Here is a 27,336-nt window from a genome sequence, read left to right as displayed (position 1 = left end):
TTCGTATAAATACAGCTGTTTTCTGAAGCCCTCAGAGGTTTGTTAGAGAACAAACAGCATAACGAAAGCCAAGGAACACACCAGACAGGTCAGGGATAAAGCCGTGGAGAATTTTAAAGCAGAGTTAGGTTATAAAAAAATATCCCAAGCTTTGAACATCTCACGGAGCACTGTTCAATCCATCGTCCGAAAATGGAAAGAGTATGGCACAAGTGCAAGCCTATCAATACATGGCCGTCCACCTCACCTGATAGGCCGGGCAAGGGGAGCATTAATCAGAGAAGCAGCCAAGAGGCCCATGGAAACTCTGGATTAGCTGCAGAGATCCACAGCTTAGGTGGAAGAATCTGACCACAGAACAACTTTTAGTCGTGCACTCCACAAATCTGGCCTTTAGTGAAGAGTGGCAAAGAGAAAGCCATTGTTGAAAGAAAGTCATAAGAAGTCCCGTTTGCAGTTTGCTAGAAGCAACCTGAGGGACACAACAAGAGGGACACAGCAAATGTGGAAGAAGGTGCTCTGGTCAGTTGAGATCAAAATTGAACTTTTTGGACTAAAATCAAAACACTATATGTGGTTGAAAACTAAGACTGCATATCACCCTGAACACACCATCCCCACCATGAAAAATGGTGGTTGCTGCATCATGTTGTTGAAATGCTTTTCTTCAGCAGGGACAGGGAAGCTGGTCAGAGTTGATGGGAAGATGGATGGAGCCAAATGCAGGGCAATTTTTGAAGAAAACCTGTTCGAGTCTGCAAAAGACTTGAGACTGGGGTGGAGGTTCACCTACCAGCAGGACAACGACCCTAAACATACAGCCAGAGCTACAATGGAATGGTTTAGATCAAAGCTTATTAATGTGTTTGAATGGCCCAGTCAAAGTCCAGTCCTAAATCCAATTGAGAATCTGTGGCACACATGCTCTCCATCCAATCTGACAGAACTTGAGCTATTTTGCAAAGAAGAATGAGCAAAAATGTCACTCTCTAGCTGTGCAAAGCTATTAGAGACATACCCAAAAAGACTTGCAGCTGTAATTGCAGCGAAAGGTGGTGCTACAAAGTAGTGACTCTGGGGTGGCTGAATACACGACGGAGTCCCGGTGGATGGGGACGAGCCTGTGAGCAGATGCCTCGCCGGGACGCATCGACCTGGAACACCCTGAGTCGCAGCATACCCCTCTTTGTCTGGCAGCACCCCCAATCAGATTGGGAGACGAGCTGTGTCGGAGCGGAGCCCACCCGGTCCATGGTATGTTAAGTGATGCAACGCCTGCTGTGTCCCTGTGACAGAAATCTGAGGGAGAGATGTGGGCCCACTCCTGGGGATAACAGGGCAGTGTTTCTCTGGAAGGACCCCCCTGGCCTATCAGGACAGGCCCTGCCCTCCCCGCTCCCACTGGAGGCACTATAGTCGGCATCTGATGCCTGGGGAGGGGTCCCTATAGGTGGATTCCCGCAGTGGCCTTCCTGCCTGGGGTCCTGAGCGCATTGGCGCCGTTTTCGGCCACTATTTTAGGTGTGGGCACTGGCTTCTGTGTAAGGGCAGCGGCCATTTTCCCTTAGCTTCCTATACTTTACTATTGGCACCATTTCACTGTAGCCTGAGGCTATACAGGCAGGGTTTGGCCTCTAGTGATGCTATGTCACTTCCTGTCAGAAGTTTTCTCATGCTGGAGATCGATTGCAGAGTGGCTGCCTTCTCCGGGTGGTAAAGTAAGAGGTATTGGTCCTGAGGGCATTCCTCGGGCACACTTTGCACTTGTCAACATTTAAGGGGGACTCTGGATATAGCGCGGTATAGCGGTGCGGACCCATTGTGCACCCATTTTTTTCTTCTATTACCAATATGGGGCCCCAAGTTGAAAATTCCCCCTCTGACTTTTTTTTGTGCGTCTGGGCCTTCCAGATCGCCATTTCTTGTGTCTCTGTCTGCAGCTTTAGAAACTCTGGCATCAAAGGTAGACCTTGTGGTGAAGCAAGTAGCTACCCAAAAACGGACGATGTCTTCTGATTCAGAATCTGATATGGTCGCCACGGACAATCTCATCCCTGAGGGATCCCTGTCCTCGCAGTCAGATGGTGAGGAGGATGTGTCCTCTTCGGGTGCAGCACGGGAACGCGCTCTGGTGGAAGCACTGATTCGTTCAGTAAGGGAAACATTGCAAATGGATGATGAGCCCACACAGTCAGGAAAGCAGGTAATTTTTTTGGCTCCCGAAAAGCCCAGAAGTCGGGTCAGGTGTTTCCCTGTCCCGAAGACTTTCACAATATTGTGAATTAGCAATGGCGGCGCATTAAGCGCATGCTAATGGTGCCCAAGCGTTTCCAACGCCGTTACCCCTTTGCAGACTCAGTTTCAAATCGCTGGACAGTGTCACCTAAGGTGGACCACACTGTTTCCCGGGTTGAACAAATCCACTGTGGTACCTGTGGAAGACTCCCCGGTGTTTAAGGACCCGGTAGACAGACAAGTTAAATCCCTTTCCCGCCACCTGCACTTGTTGGCGGGCTCGATCCTAAAACCTGTATTCACGTCCGTCCTGGTTTCTTAGACGATTACGGAATGGGTCAAGGTGCTTAGGAGTAACTTGAACGCTGAGTCGGTTCCCCCGACTCGGATTGAGTTCACGGACCAGATGGCCCAGGCCATGGTGTACCTGTGTGATGCGGCCCTGGACACGGCTCCTCTGATGGTGGGGATTGCCATGCGCTGCATGGTGTGGCTGAAGAGCTGGTCGGCAGACCAGGCTTCTAAGAAGGCCTTAACTTCAGAGCCAAGGCCGGGTAAGCCCAAGGCCGGCCAGTCTGGTTCGGCGGCCAAATCCTCCTCTGCATGAAGGGACGCCCTCACCCAGTTCAGGGGTGGGGGGACGTCTGCGTTACTTTCGGTATCCCTGGACATCTCTGATTCAGGACAAATGGGTTCACAAACTGATTCGTACAGGGTACAAGATCGAGTTGCAGTCTCGCCCAGCAGACAGGTTCTTTCCATCAAATCTCCTTTTGTCTCCGGATCGATTAAAGGATCTCAGGGAGGCAGTGCAGGGTCTCCTTGCACAGGGTGTAATTGTCACGGTTCCTCAGCAGGACAGGTTTCGAGGTTTTTACTTAAACCTGTTCACGGTGCTCAGAAAAGAGGGCAAGGTATGTCCAATTGTGGACCTCAAATCGCTGAACCGCTTTGCAGAAGTTTCGGATGGAATCCATTTGGTCGGTGGTGGCATCTTTAAATCAAGGGGATTTTCTGGCCTCCATCAATTTCAAAGATGCGTACCTGCACATCCCTATATATGAGAGTCATCAGCGGTATCTCAGTTTCGTGGTGGCAGAGGAGCATTTTCAATTTGTGGCGCTACCCTTTGGTCTAGCTTCCGCTCCCAGGGTCTTCACCAAGGTTTTGGCCCCGGTGCTGGCTTTGCTATGCAGAAAGGGGATTGCGATCCTCAGCTATCTGGACAATCTCCTGTTGAGAGCAAGCTCTCATGTCGCCCTCTCGGGCGACCTGGCATTCATAGTTCAGACACTTCAACAGTTCGGGTGGACCATCAACCTCCAGAAGTCTGTGCTGACTCCGTCAGTGCGCCTGAACTACCTGGGGATGATCTTAGTCTCCTCTCAGGTGAGGGTCTTTCTCCCTGAGGAAAAACTTCAGACCTTGCAGGGCGAGATCAGTTTGCTGATGGACAACAATCTCTCCTCCCTGCGGACGTGTATGAGGTCCTTGGGGCTGATGGTGTCGACTTTCAAGGCGGTCCTTTTTGCTCAATTTCACACAAGGCCTCCATAAACAGAGATTCTTGTCAAGTGGGACAAGGACCCGCAGTCCTTGGACAGAATGATATGTCTAAGCCGTCTCAGGAGGTTGGAGCTCTCTTGGTGGCTTCTGTAACCCGCTCTGAGCCAGGACAGGTCCTTTCTGCCGCTGTTGTGGACAGTGGTCACCATGGATGCCAGCCTGTTGGGCTGGGGTGGAGTACTGGACACTCTGTGTCCAGGGAACGTGGTCCTCGGAGGAATCATCCTTACCGATAAATGTCCTTGAGCTAAGGGCAATCAAACTCTGCCTGCTCTATTGGACGCCTCGGCTGCACGGCTTTCCGGTTCGGGTACAATCCGACAATGCCACGGCTGTGGCCTACATCAATCATCAGGGGAGCACCAAGAGTGGCCGAGATCCTGATTTGGGCCGAGGCACATGTTCCGGCTCTCTACGCTGATCAAATTCCAGGTGTGGAGAATTGGCAGGCGGATTACCTGAGTTGTCAAGTTCTGGATCAGGGGGAATGGTCCCTGTTCCCAGATGTTTTTCGTCTCCTGTGTGCCCGATGGAGAACTCCGGAGGTGGATCTGTTCGCGTCTCGTCTGAATAAAAAGGTAGAGCCGTTTGTGGCCAGGGCACAAGACCCTCTGGCCGACTCCACAGACGTGTTGGTGGTGCCTTGGAACCGATATCGGCTGATTTATGCTTTTCCTCCGATACAGCTCTTGTCAAGGTTCCTCCGCAGGTTGGCGGTGGAACAGGTGCCAGTGATTCTGGTGGCCCAGACTGGCCTCGTCGGTCTTGGTACGCAGACCTGGTAAAGATGGTCATCGAGCCTCCCTGGCGGCTGCCTCTGAGAGAGGATCTGCTGTCTCAAGGGCCCATTTACGGTCGCTGGCTTTAACGGCGTGGCTGTTGAAGGCCAGGTGTTGAGAGACAGAGGCCTCTCTGATTCTGTGATTCCTACCTTGTTGAGAGCTAGGAAGGCTACTTCCAGGAATATTTATCATCGTGTCAGCCTTAGCCATTCCAATGTCCCCTGGTGTCTTAATTCCTTGATCCGCACCTTTATTCAAGGGGTGCGTCATCTGGCTCCGCCGAGGAGATCTCCTTTGCCGCCGTGGGATCTGAATTTGGTGTTGTCCATTCTTCAACAGCCCCCCTTTGAAAATATTAGGGAGATATCTCTGCCTTTGTTGTCTCCGAAGGTTGCCTTTTTGGTGGCTATCACTTCTGCTCGCAAAGGGCCTGAGTTGGCCGCTCTGTCCTGCCGTTCACCTTATTTGGTCGTTCATAGGGATAAGGTTGTTCTACGACCTAATCAGTCTTTTCTCCCCAAGGTGGTGTCTGCTTTCCACCTCAATGAAGATATTGTTTTGCCTTCGCTCTGTGTTAAGCCCAAGCATCCCAAGGAATTTACTTTGCATTCGCTGTATGTGGTTCGGACGATCAGAGTTTACCTGTCAGCCAGGGAGTCTTTTCGGACATCTGATTCCTTGTGTGTCCTTCCTGAGGGATCTCGAAAGGGTTCGGCTGCGTCTGCTGCGACCATATCAAAATGGATCAGGCAGACAATTGTTCAGGCCTATTTGTTAAGCGGTCAGGTTCCTCCTTTCCCTGTGAGGGCGCATTCTATTAGATCGCGGAGTGCCTCTTGGGCTTTTCGCCATCAGGCTTCTGTTGCTCGTGTGTAAAGCGGTGACTTGGACTTTTACCAAATTCTTCAAGGTTGATTTGTTGGCATCCTCGGATGCTTCCTTTGGCCGCAAGGTTTTGCAGGCTGCTGTTTGACAAAGAGACTTTTCTTTTTTTTGGGGGGGTAAGCTCCTGTTGGTTTGGGTTGAGCTTTTTTTTTTCGCCCAGTTGGCTACGTTTTTTTTTTAGCCTTGGATGTATGTTAACAGTTGGTTGCTTTTTTCCCACCCCTCATGCCTACACTGCTTTGGGACATCCCAATAGTGAAGAAGCATTGAGAGCTGCGTCTGTCAAAGGACGATAGAGAAAATTGGATTTTTGTAAGAACTTAGCGTAAAATCCGTTTCTCTGAGTCCTTTGGCAGACGCAGCTCCCGCTCCTCAAACATGGGGTTAAGTGCTGTTTTTTTTTTTCACTGCTTGCTACGAAACTGATTTGAGAGCAAGTGTGTCTGGGGTTATGTCGTGAGGGACAGCCCCTATAGGCGTGTTGAGTGAAACATTTTCACTGCCTAGTCTACTTCTGTAGATGGCGCATAACCCAATAGTGAAGAAGCATTCAGACCTGCGTCTGTCAAAGGACTCAGAGAAAAGGATTTTACGGTAAGTTCTTACAAAAATCCAATTTTTTCTGCAACTTTGTCACACTTCCTCAGAAAACTAATGGCTTTAATAAAGCCATCTCTTTCCAGGGCTTTCTGATCACACTGCAGCTTCACCTTTTAAAATTTTTTGTGGAGGGATTTCTTGGTGATTGCTAGGATTATGGTTAGAACTCTCTATATAGGGGCTGCTTGATCGTTCATTGGCTCCTGAATCATAGGTGATTTATCTCCAGTGTGAGCTCTGAGGCAGCATCTAGGCCAGCCTTTCTCAACTGTTTCAACACAGAGGAACCCATGAAATAATTTTCAGGTCTCGGGTAACCCCTGCTAAAAATGACTATATTTACAACTCATGATACATTAGTGTGATGGTCAGTGGGATGAATGCTCCTTACACTTGTGGACATTGGGAATAATTACATTCTTCCAGATAGCTAAAAAGATCAATGGTGTCAGGGGGACTTATCTGAGAGGCAGAAATTGCTCATTGCTCAAGGAACCCCTAGCAACCTCTGGAGGAACCCTAGGGTTCCATGGAACCCTGGTTAAGAACCACTGATCTAGGCCCTTAGAGACATTTTCATTGTTCAGTAGCTGTAGGGGGTCTCTGACATATGGCCTATCAGGAGGTTGTTAAGACTCATCTAAAAATTAAAGCAAATTAATGAATATGCAAATATCATACAGTGAATGCGTTACGAAATTAAGTGTGATAAATATAAAGCTGGGCTTTATAAATAAAGCAAGTTGATAGTCCGTGCAAAAAGAAACACTTATTGCAACAGTACATAAAAGTAAAATATTAGAATGTTTCTTCTTTAATGGTATTTAAATCTTCAAATGTTCTCCAAAAACTCCACTGTGCTAACCATAACCAGCACACTGCACTCATCAGCACATATGGTTGCACAAATTATAGGCATCAAATAAGCTCTATAGGGCCTTCCAATTAACGGCATCTCTACCTTAGATGTGTTTCCTTCAAGATGTCCCTCTAATGATGGTTCTGACCAGGCTTTCGCTCCCTAGAGGCAGCAGGTACAGTGGTGATCGAAAGTTTGGGCACCCCAGGTAAAAATTTGTATTAATGTGCATAAAGAAGCCAAGAAAAGATGGAAAAATCTCCAAAAGGCATCAAATTACAGATTAGACATTCTTATAATATGTCAACAAAAGTTCGATTTTATTTTCATCATTTACACTTTCAAAATAACAGAAAACAAAAAAATGGTGTCTGCAAAAGTTTGGGCACCCTGCAGAGTTAATATCTTGTACTGCCCCCTTTGGCAAGTATCACAGCTTGTAAACGCTTTTTTGTAGCCAGCCAAGAGTCTTTCAATTCTTGTTTGAGGTATCTTTGCCCATTCTTCCTTACAAAAGTCTTCCAGTTCTTTGAGATTTCTGGGCTGTCTGTCACGCACTGCTCTTTTAAGGTCTATCCATAGATTTTCAATTATGTTGAGGTCAGGAGATTGTGAAGGCCATGGCAAAACCTTCAGTTTACACCTCTTGATGTAATCCCCGGTGGATTTCGAGGTGTGTTTAGGATCATTATCCATTTGTAGAAGCCATCCTCTCTTTTAACTTCAGCTTTTTCACAGATGGCATCAAGTTACCATCCAAAATTTGCTGAAATTTTATTGAATCCATTTTCCTTCTACTCGTGAGATTTTCCCTGTGCCCCTGGCTGCAATACAACCCCAAAGCATGATTGATCCACCCCCATGCTTAACAGTTGGACAGAGGTTCTTTTCATTAAATTCTGTGCCCCTTCTTCTCCAAGCGTACCTTTGCTCATTCCGGCCAAAAAGTTCAATTTTAACCTCATCGGTCCACAGAACTTGTTTCCAAAATGCATCAGGCTTGTCTATATGTTCATTTGCAAAGTTCAAACGCTGATTTTTGTGGTGAGGACGTAGAAGAGGTTTTCTTCTGATGACTCTTCCATGAAGACCATATTTGTAGAAGTATCTCTTTATAGTGGAATTGTGTACCACAACTCCAGTGTTTGCCAGATCTTTCTGGAGGGATTGTGCATTCAAACGTGGGTTTTGAATTGTTTTTCTCACAATCCCGCGAGCTGTTCTGTCTGATATTTTTCTTGGTCTTCCAGATCTTGCTTTAACTTCCACTGTTCCTGATGACTGCCATTTCTTAATTACATCCCGAACAGAGGATATTGATATCTGAAAACTCTTTGCTATCTTCTTATAGCCTTCTCCAGCTTTGTGAGCGTCAACTATTTTCAGTTTGTTTTCTAAACAACTGCTTAGAAGATCCCATGGTGCTGATTGTTGGGGCAAGGTCAGATGAGTCTGGGCATTTAAATCCTTTGAGACTGACATCACCTGGTCTTCCCAGACGATGATTGAGAACAATCCATGACACTGGCAGGTCTTAGCCTTGCAAAGGGGGCAGTGCATGCTATAAATTCTGCAGGGTTCCCAAACTTTTGCAGACGCCATTTTTTTGTTTTCTGTAATTTTGAAAGTGTCAATGATGGAAATAAAATCTAACTTTTGTTGACATATTATAAGAATGTCTAATCTGTAATTTGATGCCTTTTGGAGATTTTTCCATCTTTCCTTGGCTTCTTTATGCACATTAATACAAATTTTTACCTGGGGTGCCCAAACATTCGATCACCACTGTAAGTAATGCAGCTGTGTGGAAATAATGCACACCAACCAGAGCCAAATGAAGCTTTTATGGTCTTGTATCTATTGTGAAAATGCAACATAAGCAAATGCAACAGTCTCCAAGACTTACAAGTATAGCCGCCTCTTACAACCCATGCGGCGGCGTAACGCCAGCACTCTTAACTCCACCCATTGCGTTTTGCGCTATAGTGCATCAGGGGTCCCTCTGGTGATGCACTAGAGCTCGAAATGTGTTGAGAGGAGTTAGAGTGCTGACGTCACACTGCCACATGGGCTGTATGGAGAGGCCATACTTGTAAGTCCTGGCCTGGTCGGTGCCATTATTAGAGGGACGTTTTCCTAAAGGAACCGCTTACAAGGGAGAGATGATGCTGTTTGGATGACCCTATAGAGTTTATTTGCTGCCTATAATTTGTGCAGCCATGTATGAGCTGGTGAGTACAGTGTTCTGGTGGTGGTTAGCACAGTGGAACCTTTGGAGAGCATTTGGAGATCTGAATGCCATTAAAGGAGTAACAATAATATTCTAATATTTTACTTTTATGAACTGTTGCAATCACTCTTTCTTCATGCATGGACTATCATTGCTATATTTATAAAGTCTAGATTTATATTTATCACACTTTTTTTTCATTACACATTCACTGTATGATATATGGTTATTTATTTATTTTTTAAGGTATTTGTGTGCTGCACTTTTATACATTTATTCACAGTGAAGGTTTTGGCATATTTACCTTTAGCGCTAGTTGCTATTGTCCTCCCCTGAGTGCCAATCTTATACCTTTTTTTATATAATCTAAAAATAAACACACTTTTTATGATGATTTCATCCATTGGGGGATTTTTCTGAGGACGTGACTGCTTTTGAGTGATATTTTTGCTTTCAGTATGGCAGACTTGGTGCTTTCGGCTGTCAGAAAATGTTGTGATTTGACCTTTTTAGATTCATTTAAGCAGTTGACCGTAATAGTTGGGGAAGGTGCTCCCTGACTGAGTCTCTCAGTGATTGCTTTAGAGCCAGGAATGGCAGCATGTTTTCTGTCACCTAGTCTACTGTTAATTGATTTATGCATTCTGTAATCCTTGCCTTTTTTTATTTTTTTTTTTTCGTTTTAGGAACATTGCAGCAAATGACAGCAAAGTCCCTCCACCTCCCCAAGCGCCAGCTCCAACGCCTCCAGGATCAGTCACCCAGGTGGACGTCCGCAGTCGTGTTGCAGCCTGGTCTACCTGGGCAGCCGAGTATGGAGACTGTAAGTAAGAGAAAAATATCAGTAAATGTCTATAAAAGAGCTTTGTCATTGATGTCTTTCAGAAGCCTTGGCACCAATTGACTACATGGTTCTTGTCCATCAGAATCCTTGTCAATAACTTTTGTGTCTTTCACCATAAAACGTGGGGAAACTATGATAGTTTGGGGTCAATTTTATTTTAGTTTTGTTTCAAATGGTTTGTTTTTTTAACTGTTAGGTGTTTTTTCAACTCAAACAAGCCATTTTCACATAAAGCAGTTACAACTAGACAGATATACTTATAAAAGTAGTGTAGTTCTCCTTCTAGCTGGAAATAAAAATGTGTTTTTAATTCCCGAACATTCAATAGAAAATCCATTAGAAAACAAAATGCATTCCCCTCAATGGTGCCTGTAGATTTCTGTGGTTAAAGCTTGGAAGCCCCCATAGATCACTAAAGTTGATATGGGAACCAGTTGCAACCATTCCCACCATGTTGTTGTGGTGTTGGTGTAATCTTTAAGGTATTCCCAGTAAATAATGCAGGCTTCTTCTCTACTGTCTGTCTCATGTCACATGTAGAATTGGTATGTAATTCCTGACAGACTGCTTTCACTGTTGTATCTGCCACAGATGATCCAAGATCCAGTCCAGATCAGGATGAGACGCCACAGATGATTGAAGCAAGAATTGACAGAGATGTGGTGAGCGAGAATCCCTTCATTCACTTACCATGGAATCCTATGTGTTTTGGTATCTGTTGGTGATCTATTATTTCACTTACCATGGAGTCCTGTGAGTGTTGAGATCTGTTGGTGATTTTACCGTTTCACTTACAGTGGTGTTCTATGTGTGTTGGGGGTCTATTGATTATCTACAGTTTCACTTACATTTGAGTCTCATATGTATTGGGATCTGTTGGTAATCTCCTGTTTCACTCAGAGGAGTCCTATGTGTGCTGGGATCTGTTGGTGTTCTACTGTTTCACTTACAGTGGAAACCTATGAGTTTTAGAATCTGTTGGTGATCTATTATTTCACTTACTGTTGAGTCATATGTGTGTTGGGATCAGTTGACTATTAACTATTGCACTTGCAGTGGAGTCCTGTGCTTATTGAGATCTGTTGGTGACCTACTATTTCATTCTTAAATAGAGTTGTACAGTATGTGTTGGAAATCTTCTGATTGACTTACCAGGTGTTCTATGCGTGTTAGGATTTGTTGATCGTCTACTATTTTCACTTACCATAAAGTCCTATGCATGTTTAGATCTGTTGGTGATCCAATATTTCACTAACAGTGGAGTCTTATGCGTGTTGAGATCAGTGATTTACCATTTTATTTACCATGGATGGAATCTGTTAGTTGTCCACACATTCTAGTTTCTGTATGTAGCTTGGTCATGTTCTTTGTGATCCACTTTGATGCCTATGACGTCTTCCGTAGTGTCTTCTATGCATAGACCATGTGTGTATATATATTTATATGTGTGTGTGTGTGTGTGTGTGTCTGTGTGTGTGTTTGTATATATATATACACACACACACACACAGACACACACACACACACACTGTATATGTGGTACTTTTTTAAACTGGGCTATTATTTCATCATATGTAATCTCTCTTAGCAAATCCTAAATCACATCCTGGATGACATAGAATTTTTCATAATGAAACTACAAAAGGCAGCTGAGGCCTTCTCTGAGCTGTCCAAAAGGAGAAAGCCAAGAAAGAAGAAAGGACCAGGAGGTACTTATGGGAACTGGGTAGAGAATGACTGGTTGGTGTGGATGGAAAGGTTGGGTAAAAGTAGATAATAATGGTAAGCGATAAGGTTGCCAAAAGATATTGATAGTGGGAGGGAACCAGGAGGTACAAATGGGCCAAAGAGGCCTGGAGGTATGAATGAGAAGGAAAGCAGGGGGAGTGGGCCATGAGGTATGAGAGGTAAGGAGAAGGGTTTAGAGATATAGGTGGCTAGAAGCAGCAAGGAAAAATGGGTGGTGGGAAAGTGGGGGAGCAAAGAAGCATGGGTAGGAAGGAAGGGGCAGAGAGGTATGGATAGTGGAAAGTTGGGGGGAAAGGGAGGTATGGAGGTATGGTGGGTGTGTGTGTGTGTGGGGGGGGGGGGCTTGGTGGGAAGGAGGGAGGGTGGGCAGAGAGTTGTTGGTGGGAAGAAGGGGGCAGGCATGGAGTTATGGGTGTTAACGAGTGGGGAGGTATGAGTCTTGGGAAGGAGGGGGAGGAGGGTGGGTAGTGAGAAGGCAGAAAAGTATAGGTGGTGGGAAGGCAGGGCGGGGGTTAGGAAGGTGAAGGAGTGGGAACAGGGAGGAAAGAATGGGAAGGAGGGACAGGAAGGTATGGGGTGAAAGAAGGAGGTTTGGAGTTATAGGTAGTAAGGATGGGCTGAAAGGTACAGATGGGTATGACTTGTATGTGACATATTTGTTGAATTTTTAGTTATTACTTGTAGTGAGTTTTTCTTTCTTTTTTTTTTTCCCATATAGAGGGTGTCCTAACGTTGCGTGCCAAACCCCCTCCTGAGGAAGAATTCACGGATTGCTTCCAAAAGTTCAAACATGGCTTTAATCTTCTGGTTAGTGAAAAGCTGATGCTGTGGTATTTTGCCTGGCAGATTTTTTTTTTTTATCTCTGTTAAACTGAGTAAACTGATCAAAGTCATAAGAGATTATGAGCACAGACGTCAGAGAAGGCTGAATGCTATTGTTGTCCTTAACACAGACCGACTGGTGACTGCAGTCTCATGCCTACAGGTAGCTTATGGAATAATTAGATCATTTTTTTTTTCCTTTAAAGGATAGGCAAGGCTTGGGGGAGCCGCCTCCTTCTTGAGAACAATGAGACCTACAGTACAGAAGAGGCTTTACCCATCCTAGCGAGTCATGTATTGGTTGTCCATAGAAATGCAAGAGCAGACCATCTCCTTTTCAGGTTGAGACAAGCACTCTGCAGTCTGTAGCTTGTATTTGGTTCTCACTGAAAGTGATGGGGTAGATGAGAACCAGTTATAGATTGGGAGCCACAGACTAAAGGTGTCCTATTTAAAAAAAAAAAAAAAAAAGGGAAATGGACTTGATTTTCTATTAACCAATCACTGACTGACTGTGATATAGTGCATCCTAGAGGTTGGACATCTTTTAGGTTTGATCATTTAGAACACTCATCCTTTCATTAACCGCAGTTTAATACAAATATAATCTACAGGAGATTTAACGTTTTTGCTGTTCTAGAATTACCGGTAAATTTGGGGCAGGGCTTGCACTTGAGTGATTTTATAGCTGTTCTGGCCTATGAGACCCTGGGAGATTCCTGTGTGTCACTTCTCAGACACTGGTAGGCTATCTAGCAGGTTTACCGGTGTACCCTGAGTAGTGTGTGAACAGGGTCCACATGTCCACAAGCCAATGATTAGAAACCAAATGCTTTGGTGGACAAATTTCATCAAATGTTTCTTATACTTTTCTTCAGGGAGATAAAACCTTGCTGAATTTAATAATTTGCACTGTACGTCACCTTCCGTCTTGCTGCAGGAAATATTGAAGTGCTGGACTGTTGCTAACAGAAAAATTGTGTTTTACAGGGGAAGCTTAAGTCCCACATACAGAATCCCAGTGCTGCTGAGCTGGTTCACTTCCTCTTTACACCATTAAGCATGGTAAGTGTTTATTTTATCAATTGAGAGTATCTGGCTGATGGCACTATAACCTGGGGCTTGACAGATGTCCAAATTGAGGGGGCTCCTTTTAGTTTATTACAGGTACTTAATTGCCCTTTGTTTATTTTGCAGATGGTGGAGGCAACAGGTGGCCCAGAACTTGCAAAATCCGTTCTTAGCCCCCTCCTAATAAAGGAAACCATTGATTTTCTTACTTTTATCCTAAACGAGGAGGAGAAGAAGCTGTGGGGGTCGCTTGGTGAAACTTGGACTAAATCCAGGTAATTCGGGGTCTCCTTTGTGATGTAAACAGGTATTGCCTGACAGATCTGGGAGGTTTTGTTTTTGATGTAGGCAGGTATTATAGAGCTCCTGGAGTTTGTAATTTAGGCAAAAATTACCTGAGAGCTTTGGGAAGTTGTGCCATAGATAGAGGTTACCTGGGAGCTCCAGGAGATTGTGACTTAGAATGTTGATCCTCATCACAGAAGAGTTTACTACTACTATAATGTGTATGAGGTTTTGTCTCTTAATTGTCATTTTTTTCGAAAACACACAGTATCTATCTGTGATAATAAATATTGCATGAAAATGTACAGTAATGTAAACTGTTCATACTACTTAAATTCCTTTGCAGAATAAGACAACATTATCCTTACCTAAAGATCTATTATCATCTGTACAGACGTTCCCACCTCATATTTATTCTCTTGTGTTTGTCCTTGGACACAAACCATGAAAACAAAAAATAATTTGATTGTCCACAGTAAATGCATATTTTGCTGTTTAATTATTTGAAATGCAATGCCAAATGTCTTTTTTTTTTCATAGTCAAAGAACAAATAAAGGATATGACCCAAATTTGCCCTAAAACCATCATCTCTCGGTCTAGATTATGTCCCAATATTTTTTTCTCTTACGTTATTACCGTAGCAAAAAATACAACTTCCTGTGACATCATCAGGTTTCCCAAATTCTTGCAGAAGCAGCTGCTTGGAGGTCAGTTTCTACTGATGTAAGCACAACCCGTGAACTACATCTCTCAAGAGCCTACAATGGTGTGTGTGGGCAGGCTTTTGGGAGTCAAGGCAGCAGCACTCCTTTTCTGAAAATGGAATCAATGCATGTAGAGGAGAATGGATGTAGTTCTGTAGTCCAGAAGTATATGTAGAGGGGGATGGGGGTAGGAGTTTTTTAGTCTAGCAGGCATATTCAGTGGCGGCCCGTGCATAGGGGGCGCCAGGGCGCCGCCCCCCTACCCCTAACAAAAAGAAGAAAAAAAAAAAATGACAAAGCTAACGCATAAAGTTTTACAAAAAAAAAAATTGGGTTCGCCGGCCTCTGTAATGGAAGTGGTGGCTAGGGGGGGGGGGTTACGTCCCAGAAGAGGCGCCGATCGGCAGCCTTCTGGGGGCGTAACCCGATCGCAAGTCCTTGCGATTGGACACCCCCACTTTCGGATATCCTGGCTGTGATTGGTCCAGTCTCCAGCCTGGACCAATCATCATCCAGGACATCCGATCCCTGACGTCACAATGGGGGCGGTGCCGGTGCGTGAGTCAGTCACTCACCGTCACGGCCGCTCGGAGGACGAGGGAGAAGCCGCTCTCCTTCCCGCCGCCGCAGAGAGGACGGACTGGATCGAGGAGGGGAGAACCCGCCGCCGCCAGGTAAGTGCATTAAATTGAAGGGAGCACGCACGCTGCACTCTGCATTGATTGGGGGACAATGCTGTGGGCACTCTGCATTTATTGGGGTACAATGCTGTGGGTACTCTGCATTTATTGGGGGACAATGCTGTGGGCACTCTGCATTTATTGGGGTACAATGCTGTGGGCACTCTGCATTTATTGGGATACAATGCTGTGGGCACTCTGCATTTATTGGGGGACAATGCTGTGGGCACTCTGCATTTATTGGGGTACAATGCTGTGGGCACTCTGCATTTATTGGAGGACAATGCTGTGGGCACTCTGCATTTATTGGGGGACAATGCTGTGGGCACTCTGCATTTATTGGGATACAATGCTGTGGCGCTCTGCATTTATTGGGGTACAATGCTGTGGGCACTCTGCATTTATTGGGGTACAATGCTGTGGGCACTCTGCATTTATTGGGGTACAATGCTGTGGCACTCTGCAATCATTGGGGTACAATGCTGTGGGCACTCTGCATTTATTGGGGTACAATGCTGTGGGCACTCTGCATTTATTGGGGTACAATGCTGTGGGCACTCTGCATTTATTGGGGGACAATGCTGTGGGCACTCTGCATTTATTGGGGTACAGTGCTGTGGGCACTCTGCATTTATTGGGGGACAATGCTGTGGGCACTCTGCATTTATTGGGGTACAGTGCTGTGGGCACTCTGCATTTATTGGGGGACAATGCTGTGGCGCTCTGCATTTATTGGGGTACAATGCTGTGGCACTCTGCATTTATTGGGGTACAATGCTGTGGGCACTCTGCATTTATTGGGGTACAATGCTGTGGCACTCTGCAATCATTGGGGTACAATGCTGTGGGCACTCTGCATTTATTGGGGTACAATGCTGTGGGCACTCTGCAATCATTGGGGTACAATGCTGTGGCACTCTGCAATCATTGGGGTACAATTCTGTGGCACTCTGCAATCATTGGGGTACAATGCTGTGGGCACTCTGCAATCATTGGGGTACAATGCTGTGGCACTCTGCAATCATTGGGGGACAATTCTGTGGCACTCTGCAATCATTGGGGGACAATGCTGTGGCGCTCTGCAGTGATTGGGGACAATGCTGTGGCGCTCTGAATTTAAAGGGGCATGCACGCTGAACTCTGCATTGTGGGGGCACAGCACAGTGTTCATTGCATTGAAGGGGGCACAGCACAGTGTTCATTGCATTGAAGGGGGCACAGCTGCAAAGTCACGCAATTTTTTTACTGCGTTTTTTGGCGCGAAGCAGTACCTATTACATTTTTCTTTTTGCGCCCCCCAAAAATTTTGAGCACCAGCCGCCACTGCTGACAATGCTGCTTGGGATTTCAGCAATGGCACTGAGATGTTTGCACAAACAATATTAGAAGCTCACTGAATTTCTGACAGTTTAGCAAGTGTTTTTTCTGTACATGCATATTTTTTTTTCTTTTTTCATAGAGGGATAAATATGGGGACATTTGCATGTGTTATGGCTGGAATACACGGGCCGAATATCGCCCGATCATTCGACCACCGACTTATGAAAAAGTGTTCGTTGGTCGAAAACGTTGCCAACATACACAGGCCGAATATCGCCCGACCGTTTGACCACCGACCATCGAAACAGTGCATGCGTGATGATGTTCTACAGATTTTAAATGAACGACCTTAACACCAACGTATAGAATATTGTTAGTTCGCAAACGAGACGACAGAATTTTTCTTTTTTTTTAAAACGGGATTTTTTGTTCACAATATCGATATCGGTCACTGATGGCTGGGCATTAACGAGTAGAATATCGGCCGATCCTTCGCGTAATGGAAATTTTCGGACGATTTTCTTATCGTGTATTCCGTTACTGAGATCACTTTTTTATTTTGCCCAAACAAACACTGTAACTTAAAAATATTTACACTATGTTGCTATGAAGAAAGCCGTCCTTTCATCTCATTCTATGTGAAGTTCTTTGTCATTATAAAGCACCAACAGTGCTGGATTTCCAGTTGAAGTAATTGGTGACAGCCCTGCTATGGTTACAATATTTGTAGATGTGCTGCTACTTGGTAGTATGGAAAATATATGCATAATTGTTGGCTATAATTAAGGCTGCAGGGTTTTTGATGATTGGGTGGCTGTTCACCTGGTTATATAAAGGGAATGATCCATCAAATTGATGTCTCGATGTCTCCCTGTGTATGCGTTTCTAACTCTTTGCCTATTTTTACTCATTTTATGCACACAGTAATTTTTCAGTATACTGGTATCAATCAACCTCACTTTCTGATTACCATCCACAGAATGGAATGGCCTAAAGATCAGTTTATTCCTCCGTACATCCCACGTTTCAGGAACGGCTGGGAACCACCATTGTTGGGCTTTGTTGGGATGCCTAAAGAGCTAGAAATGAACCAGCCGACAAACTCTATACCAAATATGACCGATATCCAACTGAAACGGGAGGCCAGAAGTTTACCAAATGAGGTATCAATTTTCATGTAGTGTTTTTGGGCTTTTTTGTTGCTTAAAGTGTAAGTTTACCTTTTCAGAAATAATGAAAAGGAGAACTAACACCTTACATCTTCCCCACCCCCAAGTCTCTGCTGTTCTTACCTCTGTGGTTGAGGAGCTGTCAGTTCCCACACAGCCAGATTGAAAATTCTTTCTTCAGGGCTTCTGGGTTTGGTCAGAGCAATGCTGGGTGCCAGCACTGACCAATCACAATTGCTCTGATCATCCCAGAAGCCCTGCAGAAAGAAGAATAATGAGGATTTAAAATCCCCAGACTGCTGTACTGGCTGTTTGGGCACTGACAGCTCATCACCCATGAAGGCAAGTACAGCAGAGACCTGTGTAGAGTGGGGGGGGGGGGGGATGTTCTCCATTTAATTTTTTCTAAAAAGGTTAACTAATCCTTTAACCCAGGGATCCTCAAACTACGGCCCTCCAGCTGTTGTAGAACTACACATCCCATGAGGCATTGTGAAACTCTGACATTCACAGGCATTACTAGGCATGATAGGAATTGTAGTTCCTGAGCAACTGGAGGGCCATAGTTTGAGGACCCCTGCTTTAACCTGTAGGTCTCTTGGGGGGGGGGGGGGGGGTTGGTTAAGGTGAGGAATTGGCATTATTTAGTTATCCCTTAGATATTGCAGACTAGCCTCCATATCCCTCCAAACTGATGTGCTTTTGTTAACAGATATTTATAGAAGGTAGCGTTTTGTACATTGCTTAGACAAGGTATATACACTGTGCTGGGATTGTGTACATGTGGGTGGGGGTTGTGTACATTGGGTGGGTGGGGGTATATATATATAGAAAGTGGGGTATGTACATTGTATGGACAAGGTTATGTACACTGAGTAGAGCAGGTATACATGGGGGCATTGGGGTTTTGTACATTGTGTGTGTGTGTTGGGATATACACATGATGTCTGGGGTTTTGTACATTATATGGCCTGGGGTATACATATAATAGATGGGATTATGTACATACGTTGTGTTGGGGTCATGAACGTTTTAGGGGTATACATACAGTAGGTGGGTTATGTACATTAAGTACACCATGGGGCCTCCAGGCAGTAGGAGATCATAGGACCCCCTGTATCCTTGGCCACACTCAAGTCTCACCCATACAAAGCTCCACCTACATATTGCACTGCCCTCATTACATGCATTCAGGAATCCCCAGTCTCCCCTACCCTCAGTTTCTCTCACAGATCCACCCCACCCCCCTCCTCCCTCCGGTAGCAACCCCGGTGTCTCTCTCACCTGATCCTTCATCCTCCAGCTCTTGGCCAGGAATTTGGATCCCTCGATCTTCTTGGTGTGTTTCTTCTTCTAGAAGGCAGCTGGTAGGTCCCAGTCACTGAGCTTGGTGCCGCCTCCTCCCCGGGAAGTCCCGCCAGTACCAGGCTCTGTAGTTTCATCCAACCCCAGATGTTCTGCCTCTTCTTCTCACAGACGATCCAACGGGGCCACAATATTGGCTTCTCTCGGCATGCACTGCACAGACGGATCCTCCCGGAGGACCAAAACTTGGCAAATCGCATTCGACTGAGGAGGCCGCGTGTCAAGAGAAGCAGAGACCTAAACCTGGTAACCCGAAAAAAATTACCAGGAGCCAGGGCAGGTGCAAGGAATTTTGTCTACACAGGACAACGTGCATTTTGTTGCCCCCCAACCTCCCACCACCCCCTTCTCTGCACAATTCAACCCTAACCAGTTGCTCCATTACAAATATTATATAGCAGGGATTCCCAAACTATAGCCCTACAGCTGTTGCAGAACTACACATCCCATGAGGCATTGTAAAACTTTGACATTCACATACATGACTAGGCATGATGGAAATTGTAGTTCCTGAACAACTGGAGGGCCATAGTTTGGGAATCCCTGTTATATAGCATGCTTCACAAATATTACAGTTACTCCACCACAGTCCACAGATATTACTGTTGCTCCACCACAAATATTACATATGCTCCACAACTAGCACAGCAGGCCTCTATACCCACCAGCATACTTCTGTATCCCCCAGAACACCTCCATACCTCCAAAACACCTGGGTACCCCTCAGCACACTTCTGTACCCCATAGCACATCTCTGTACCCCCAGCACGTTTGGGGTGCACAGGTCGTCATTTTTTTTTTTACCACTGACTTTTCTTCAAGCACAAGGTTTACTTTACTCCAGATTGTGAAGACTTATTATTCCTTTGCTCTTTTTCACTTATTGTCTGCGGACTTTATATGTTGTTTCCTCTTAACTCATTGGACTTATGGAATTTTTTTATATTCTTCTTTATCTCATTGGAAATTATCTGAGGATATTTTTGCATATATTTATGGATTTGTTATACTATGGTGCTGCTACTTAAAACTAACATAAATGTATAAATATCTGAACCTATAGTGCTGGGAGTTCTTTTTTTCAGATTTTTTTCATTGAGCCTGAGCGCAGTATATGCATATATGTAAAGAAAATATACCAATGCGCTACCAAGTGAAAATAAAAGAAAATTAAATAAATATAAAAATGATCAAGCTAGATAAAGCAGCTAATCCCTGTAGTATCACCACGTACACAGACAATATTACTAAAAAGTTATGGAGTAGCGCTATATCTAATAAAAAGGAAGCAGTGAAATAAAACATGACAATATAAATATGTAAATACTCGTGCCTAAACAAATACAAATACATGTGAAATAATAATCCTAGCTGTGAAAAAATATTTGAGATTTGCAAAATCCACTTACAAATCAATAATGTGCACCATTTAACAGGTGTATAATTTTTTAAAGTCCAGTAATAAATATCAAAGAAAAAATATATTCAAAAAATGTATATACATAAAAAACAAAGTGTTTAAATTCAATATGCAATAGTGATAAAAACCACAAAAAATTCTATTGTTCGGTGAATTCTGTGATCCAATTAAATGGTGATAAAGGTGCTCTATCCCAACAACTGACAATCCACCACTAATGCCTCGTACACACGCAACGATTATCGGCCGACCGATCATCCGACTTTTGTCCAGAGTGGCGTTTTGTTGGTTGGAATGTGCCTAGACTGCTCACGAATTTTCTCGGCCAACAAAAATCTACTTCAGAAGTGATGGTTTACTTTCCGTGCATTTTTTCTTCTCTGAGCATGCCCAGTCTTGCTCATCAGATTTTTGTCTGCCGAAATCTGTACTGACTGACGGAAAATCGGCCGTTGTGTTGACGGCCAACAAAAATTTTATAGCCTGCACACCAGATTTTATTCGGCCAAAAAGTCGGAGTCGGTTGTCGAAAGCATCATGCTAACAAGCCGAAAAACGGCCGATCGGACGTTGGCCGAAAATTCACGGCCAATAATCGATGCGTGTGTACGAGGCTTTAGTGCAGTGGCAGTTCACCTTAAGGCAAATGATATTGCGTTTTTTAAGAAATCAATCGTTGGCTGATGAGGTTCGTTCCATTGCAGCAAATCTCAGCTCATATAAAATAAAACAAGGATCTCGATAGTGTAATATGTATAACTCAACTTTAATCAAATACAGTAGTCACATTTAAGTAGACAAATAGGAGTGAGGTAAAACTGGACCAAGGGGGTCCCAGGATGATGCAGCGTGAAAATTTACAAACTTCGGTCTCGGCCGTAGACCGGAAGTGATGTCACCCAGCTCCTCCCGACGTGTTGCGTCAGAATCTTGTGACTTTTTCAAGGAGTTGAGTTATACATATTACATTGAGATCCTTATTTTTTATCTGCAATGGAATGAACCTGTTCAGCCAACGTTTGATTTCTTTGAAAACGCAATATTATTTGCCTTAAGGGGAGCGGCCACTGCACTTAGTGGTGAATTGTCAGTTGTTGGGATAGAGCACCTATATCACCATTTTATTGGATCACAGCATTCACCGAACCATAGACTTTTTTTGTGGTTTTGTTATCAACATTGCATTTGGACATTTTATTTGTTTGTTTATGTATATATATATTTTTTGAATATATCTTTTCTTTGATGATTATTACTGGACTTTGACATATTATACACCTGTTAAATGGTGCACATTATTGATTTGTGAGTGGATTTTGCACATTTCAAATATTTTTTTCACAGCTAGAATTATTATTTTACATGTATTTGTATTTGTTTAGGCACAAGTATTTACATATTGATATTGTCATATGTGTTATTTCACTGCTTCCTTTCTATTAGATATAGCGCAGCTCCATACCCTTTTAGTAGTATATACATATAGTAGGAGTGAGTGGATCAAGTATACAAGGAGTTTTGGGGTGGTGTACATATAGTAGATGGGGGTACATGCATTGCGTTGGGGTTGTGTATGTTTTTAGGGGTATACATATAGTAGGTGGGCTTATGTACTTTGAGTACACCAGGTATACGCGTTATATACTTTGGGTGGATGGTTTTTACATATAGTAGGTAGGGTTATGTACATTGAGTGGACCAAGTATACAAGGAGTACTGGGGCTGTGTACATTTGTGTAATTGGTGGGTAAGCACATGATGTCTGGGTTTCTGTACATTGTGTGGCTGAACTACATTCAGTAGATGGGGTTATGTACATTGCATACGTAATGTATACACATTTTGTTAAGTTGTGTACATTGTGTGAGTGGGGTTATACATATAGTAGTGGGTTTTTGTACACTGAGTGGGGCAGGTATACATGGGGTGTTGGGGTTGTGCGCATTGTATTGCTGGAAGTACACATATAGTTGGTGGCATTGTATACAATAAGTACACCAGGTATACACATTTGGTTGGGGCTGTGAACATTGTGGGGATGTACATATAGTAAGTGGGGTTATGAACATTGAGTGCTCTAGGTATACAGGGTATGCTGGAGTAGTTTATATTGTGTGGGTGGGGGTATACACAATGTGCTGGGGTTGTGTACAATGTATTGGTGGGATATGCTAGGTGGGGTTTATGTGCATTAGTTACACAAGTTTTACACCCCGTGTTTATGTTGTGTATACTTTGTGGGTATTTTTGTTATGTATATTGACCTAGTTTATGAGCAGTGGGGATGACACAATCTGTAAATGTCTTTAATTTCATCTTGCAGTTCTCCCGAATGCCAGACTCACCCAACACTGACAGGTGAGTGTATGGAGAACAAAGAGACATTTTCTGAGTGTGGGGAATCTTTGTGTCATTTGCTAATCTCTCTCCAGCCTTTCTGACAAGAGGCAGCTTTACATCAGTAGCCTAGTCTACATCTGGGTATTCATTGCAACAAAAAGGGCTCGTTTACACTTTCGGTCGAGGGCGGTAAAAATAGGTGGTTGAGCCATGGTTTGCCCACCCTGACTGCCCCCTTAAGCTGCAAAGACAGCTGGAAGGGATTGTCCACATGCTGCTGCAATGTTTTACTTTGCAGCCTCAGCAAAATTTATACCCCTTTTTTTGTTCAGTAGGCAGTACCCCCACTGGAACACGACCCATTCAGGTGAAGGTAGGGGGAGGAGTTCAGCGCAAATGCGTGCAATGCACATCGAGCAGCACAGTGGCGCGGGCTTTTGAGGATTAAAACAAGCAGTGGCATATCGCCTTCCAGCTGCATCAATGTGATCTTATTACTTTTTCAGAGGGATGGTAAAGTCTGCTGCAAGTGTAAACTTAGCCTAATAGTAGTTTGCCCAGGCTGATGATTCCCCACAATATTAAAAGGGACTTTCATGTTTTCACTGAACTTTGGCCCAAGCCAGGGAATGTGTTTATGTTCTTCTACTGACTGGTCTACTTCTCTCCTTGTCACAGGAATTTTTATTTCTATAATTCCTAACTCGGCCTCCCCCCACCCTGCTGGAATATGTGAAATAGCTGTACCTTGTCACCTCCGGAAGAGCAAACGTCCTATTGGAGACGGGTTAACCCCACAACTGTCATTAACTGCCGATGTTTCGGTGTTCAAATTGATGCTATTTAATTCTGCATGTCTCCTACTAATCCTGCCCACCTTTGTATATATAAATTTATAATTAACTGAGCCTTTCCTTATCAATCATCATACTAATAATGCCACACTTTGTGCTTAGACATCTCCTGAGGGAAATTGTTACTGCTTCTTATAGTCTTCTATACAGGCAATCATTCCTGACCAATCAGTGTGACTCCCCTCCTCATAGATCACCTGACTAACCACGTGACTCTTTCTCTGCATGAAGCATGTGGCTTATGAGAAGGACTCTCTGATCTCTAGCTATAATTGCTACTGATATATGTATATTTTCATAATGTAAAAAGATGAAAAAATCAGTCCAAATCAATACTTCTTTAAACATCTTTTTATATATATATATATATAATATATTATAAATATGCCACATTATTTACAATAAAAGTATTTTCAGATATTGGTTTCTTGGGCTTTTTATTAACACACGCTGCAATACTTTAAAACCAGCCAGTCTTTTTTTCTATTTCCAAGATCTTATTTACCTTCATTGCCCTCCCTACAAGGGAAACACTCCATTTCAGTGCAGGAGTCACAAAAATTGACAAGGATTAGAAGGCAAATCACTATCACCATGATCACAGCACATAATCTATTGTTCTAGCTGTGGTTTATTGAAGAAAGGCTTTTATTGGGGTCGCCCAGTGAAATTTGTAAGTCCCTCTAGAAAGCCACCAGGCGAATGGCAATCTTGTAGGTAATGTTTCTGTAAATGTCTCATTTGTGAAGTTTTATACACCGTACATGCAGGCGTGCAGCAGCCCACGCTTCACTAACCTAATCTTAAAGCGGAACTACACTGCATCTGAGCACCACAAACCAAAGACACTATTCAATTAATTTTTACTATTTAAAGCAAACTCGCCCATCCATTCATGTCTTCATGCCTTATTTTGATGAGAAATCACTTTGAAAAACACCTTTCTAGCATCTTGAGTAATGGCAGATTATTCATGTAGCCTTTACCTCCTGGAATCCATCTGTCTTTAGCTCAGGAATGCAGATAGGGGGGTGAGCTTAGCTAAGGAAACTCCTCATTCACTCCTGGAGACATCTGGGATGTATAACAAAATGTTCCTTGTCCAGGAAACCAGGATATAACTAGAGAAATGTAAATTATAAAAATGACAGAAAGTAAATACAATATACTTTCCTATGTATTTACTAATGCTAGCAGCATAAGGCTTAAATTAGTCAATGTTGATTGAGGGAGTGAAGTTCCGCTTTAATGAGCTTTATTGACATGCTAACCACTAACTTTTTGCTGAATGGCAGAGAAAACGTGGACAATACAGCAGGTTGTCTGTTGTGAGGGATGAATATTTATTAGAATAAGGTTATGACAGGGCCTGGGGGCTTAAAAGTTTGACTTTGAAACTCAGTAACTAGACAGATTCCACAAGGCATATGTTGTTTGTGAGCCTTGAGTGGTGCCCACAGTAACCTTCCCACAATTGGTATGTAAAATGACAGTTTTCACTTTTGATCCAGGATGGGCATAAATGTGTTTTTTGTGGAAGGAATTGCTGCAAAAATCCAGCGCTCCGGTAAGATTCCTTAAAATATGTTCTAGGGCTCGTTCACATGTGCGTTGATTATGAGGAATGAAGCAATGCTCATTAACGCACCTAGCGCATATATGATGTTCATTGAAGAATGAAGCAATACTCATTACTGCACCTATTGCATATATGATGTGTTTAATTTGTTAAGGAATGAAGCAATGTTCATTAACACACCTATCACATATATGATGTGTTTGATTCATTGAGCAATGAAGCAATGCTCATTACCACACCTATCGCATATATGATGTTTCTGATTAATTGAGGAAGGAAGTAATGCTCATTAACGCACCTATCGCATATATGATGTGTTTGGTTCATTGAGGAAGGAAGCAATGCTCATTAATGCACCTATCGCATATATGATGTGTTTTCGTGGTGTTTATGAGGCGCTGGAAAAGCTTGAAGAATGCTTGATAAATGCCCATGAAAGTGTTGCTTTTCCAGTGGGAAGTGCTTAAAGGGGAAGTGATGTCGAGGAAATGATCTGCTTTTTGTGTGGTTAGGTTGTGGTGTGATAGCAGGCATTTTTTGTGAATTCTCTGCGAGATGGATTCTTATACTTTGATCTCTTTGACACTTGGCTTAATCCAGAACAACTTTGCTGACACAGAAAGCTTTGCCACTGGCAATAATGCTCAATGCCTCTACTCTTACCTGGCACTGTCAGTATTGCTTGCTGGCCTGATGTGTTTGCCTGCACCTAGAAGCAAATGGTGTTACCACCCAACTGCTCTGTACAAACAGGAAGCGGAAAGAGCTACTCTGTCCTAGTTCTCTACTATTTCTTAGTGCATTCTGGGATACAGGAACCTCCACTGCCTCTCCCCCAGTGCCCAGTGAGACTTTTTATAAATGCTTCACTAACACGCCATAAATGCTAGAGGTGCTGTTAACGTGCAGTTACAGAGCATTGGAATCAATGGAGGCAGCTGACAAGTGTTGCTGCCTCATGAAAGCAACATGCTGCTTAATTTTTAACACAACTAACACAACACTATAGTTCCTGTGCGAACAGCACTCTGTGGTGCTATACTAATATTCATGACAGACATTGAAGGGTGGTTATGAGGCTTTAAAAGTGCTAAATAAATTCCAAATAAACATCGGGTATTGACGCACATGTGAACGAGCAAAGCTTTAGCTAAAGGCACCATTACCATTACATGAACCATCAGTGTTACTTTTTAGGATTGATCTCTCATATATAAAAAATCTTTCTGGGTGACCAATCATATCCAAAACCCATTGGGGTTTATTTACTAAAGCTAGAGAGGGCAAAATCAGTCCCACTTCTGCAGAGAAATCAGCTTCCAGATTTTATTGCCAAAGCTTAAATAAACTGAGGTTAGAAGTTGATTGGTTTCTCTGCAGAAGTATGACTGATTTTGCCCTCTCTAGCTTTAGTACATAAACCCCATTGTGTAAGGATCACTGTAGAAACAATACAACATAAACTTCATTTTCCCCAAATCCCAACACATTGGGGTTGATTTACTAAAGGCAAATAGAATCTGCAGTTGCTCCAGAGCTTAGTAAATGAGGGGAAGCTCTGTTGACTTCCATCATCCAATCGTGTGCAAGCAAAAATGCTATTTTTTTTTTTCCTTGCATGTGATTGGATATTCTTTGCAAAGTAAAGCTCATTTACTAAGCTCTGGGCAAATGTACATGCAGAGCAGAGATTTGCAATTTGCATTTAGTAAGTTAACACTTTTGGGTTTAGGTGTTTTTTGGGGTTCGGTTGACTTATTTCTTGATGTTTTTCTGCTTAATCTGTGTATGAGAGTTTTGCTGGTGCAAGGTAGCAGTTGTCCCTGAGGGCTGTAGCCTGAAGCAGGTAAGTAGTGTATGTATTTGGTATATTCAATAAAAGGTATTTCTAGGAACCCATCTGGAGTACAGGAACAATGTGATATTTATGTACTACTTTTAGGAAGACCAAATCTGTCGCCTGGGTCACTGAAACC

General features: G+C 43.5%; 1 protein-coding gene across 15 annotated transcripts in view; it reads left to right on the top strand.

Moving 5' to 3' along the window:
* The window catches only part of EPS8 (EGFR pathway substrate 8, signaling adaptor), a 119,532-nt gene that overhangs the window by 80,704 nt on the left and 11,492 nt on the right, over positions 1 to 27,336 (top strand). For all 15 annotated transcript variants that reach the window (XM_082255699.1, XM_082255696.1, XM_082255687.1 and 12 more), the window contains 8 exons: positions 9,844 to 9,980; positions 10,593 to 10,663; positions 11,590 to 11,710; positions 12,469 to 12,557; positions 13,563 to 13,637; positions 13,770 to 13,918; positions 17,613 to 17,796; positions 22,911 to 22,945. In XM_082255699.1, the coding sequence (XP_082111825.1) occupies positions 9,844 to 9,980; positions 10,593 to 10,663; positions 11,590 to 11,710; positions 12,469 to 12,557; positions 13,563 to 13,637; positions 13,770 to 13,918; positions 17,613 to 17,796; positions 22,911 to 22,945 (861 nt within the window). The remainder of the gene's footprint in view (positions 1 to 9,843; positions 9,981 to 10,592; positions 10,664 to 11,589; positions 11,711 to 12,468; positions 12,558 to 13,562; positions 13,638 to 13,769; positions 13,919 to 17,612; positions 17,797 to 22,910; positions 22,946 to 27,336) is intronic.

This window comes from Pelophylax lessonae (assembly GCF_965119305.1).
Source record: "Pelophylax lessonae genome assembly, chromosome: 4".
NCBI classification, from domain to species: domain Eukaryota; kingdom Metazoa; phylum Chordata; class Amphibia; order Anura; family Ranidae; genus Pelophylax; species Pelophylax lessonae.
This window is presented reverse-complemented; position numbering and strand designations above follow the sequence as displayed.